Source organism: Octopus bimaculoides, chromosome 4 (assembly GCF_001194135.2).
Source record: "Octopus bimaculoides isolate UCB-OBI-ISO-001 chromosome 4, ASM119413v2, whole genome shotgun sequence".
Classification (NCBI taxonomy): domain Eukaryota; kingdom Metazoa; phylum Mollusca; class Cephalopoda; order Octopoda; family Octopodidae; genus Octopus; species Octopus bimaculoides.
In genome coordinates this window covers 3,356,904-3,358,119 of record NC_068984.1, presented here as the reverse complement: position 1 = coordinate 3,358,119, position 1,216 = coordinate 3,356,904, and the positions used below count along the sequence as shown (strand labels likewise).

General features: G+C 34.5%; 1 protein-coding gene across 1 annotated transcript in view; it reads left to right on the top strand.

The window, feature by feature from the left end:
• LOC106869987 (sodium- and chloride-dependent GABA transporter 1) overlaps positions 1 to 1,216 on the top strand; it is a 58,243-nt gene that overhangs the window by 21,556 nt on the left and 35,471 nt on the right. Inside the window, exon 4 of the mRNA XM_052967615.1 lies at positions 961 to 1,095. Coding sequence (XP_052823575.1) covers positions 961 to 1,095 — 135 coding nt within the window. The remainder of the gene's footprint in view (positions 1 to 960; positions 1,096 to 1,216) is intronic.

The following is a 1,216-nucleotide window of genomic DNA, read 5'->3' as shown; positions in this document are numbered from 1 at the left end:
GTGTGTGTGTGTAAAATGTAAACCTAGTGCAACTCTATTATCTGTTGTATATACTTCAGTTGCGAGTATTGGATACTAAGCACGGTGCTGGTTGTTGAGTTTCCTATGTAAGATTAGTGGAGTGAATACAGTTCTATATTTAAGAGATGAGGAATTATGTACATTATTTGACACTATAGTACATCTCCAGCGTTAGAAGCTGTGCAAAGGCAATAATAATAATAATAATAATAATAATAATAATAATAATAATAATAATAATAATAATAACATCGAAAAATACCTTAGGAATGAGAACCCAGGTTCGAAATTTCTCCAAGACACTTGATAAAGGCTGGAGGATATATCGGCCGAAATGTTGTGTTAACAACAAACAAGATGAGGACAAGTATCCGTCAAATGTAAATAATGTAAATAATGTAAATATGTAAAATAATGTAAATAATGTATTGGAGTGAAGACTCTCGATTTAGTCCGTCTGTAACGCTTTCACGTGATTAGTTGAAGGGAAAGGTGAAGAACGAAAGAAAGAGGAGAGAGAAAAAGAGGGTAAGGTGAAGAGTGAGAGAGAAAGAGGGGGAGTGTTGTGTATTAAATCTATAAAATTGTGCATAAAGTATATAAAGTGCATTAAGTAATCATCGTATTCCAATTTCCCTCACTTTTCAAGGATTATCAGATGAGCGATTATCTTTCCATACGGACACAACACAGGCTACGCTTCAAGTTTTAGGGATAAAGTTTTCAGCGTGAAATATTCACGGGTCCCGCTAGTATAATACATCATATATAATACAATACAATATTATATATGTGTGTGTGTGTAGATAGTTTTTAAGAGCTTCAAGTTTATACATTCGTATGATTGTCCCACTAAATGCCTTTGTCTTTTTTGCTTTTCTCTAAGCAAGTTATGCACATTTTCAAATGAATTCATTTTTCCTTTGCTTTCTGTTCCAGGTTGTCTATTTTACAGCTCTATTTCCCTATTTTCTTCTCTTTATTCTGCTGATACGTGGCCTAACGCTGCCAGGTGCTATTGATGGCATCAAATATTACATTTATCCAGACATTAGTCGATTGCAAGATTCTCAGGTTTGTCATACTTTCTCTGCAACAACTCTACACAGAAGCATACTTATTTTGTTTACCTAAAGCAAATGATGGCCCAATGTGTGTGTGTGTGTGTGTGTGTGTGTGTGTGTGTGTGTGTGTG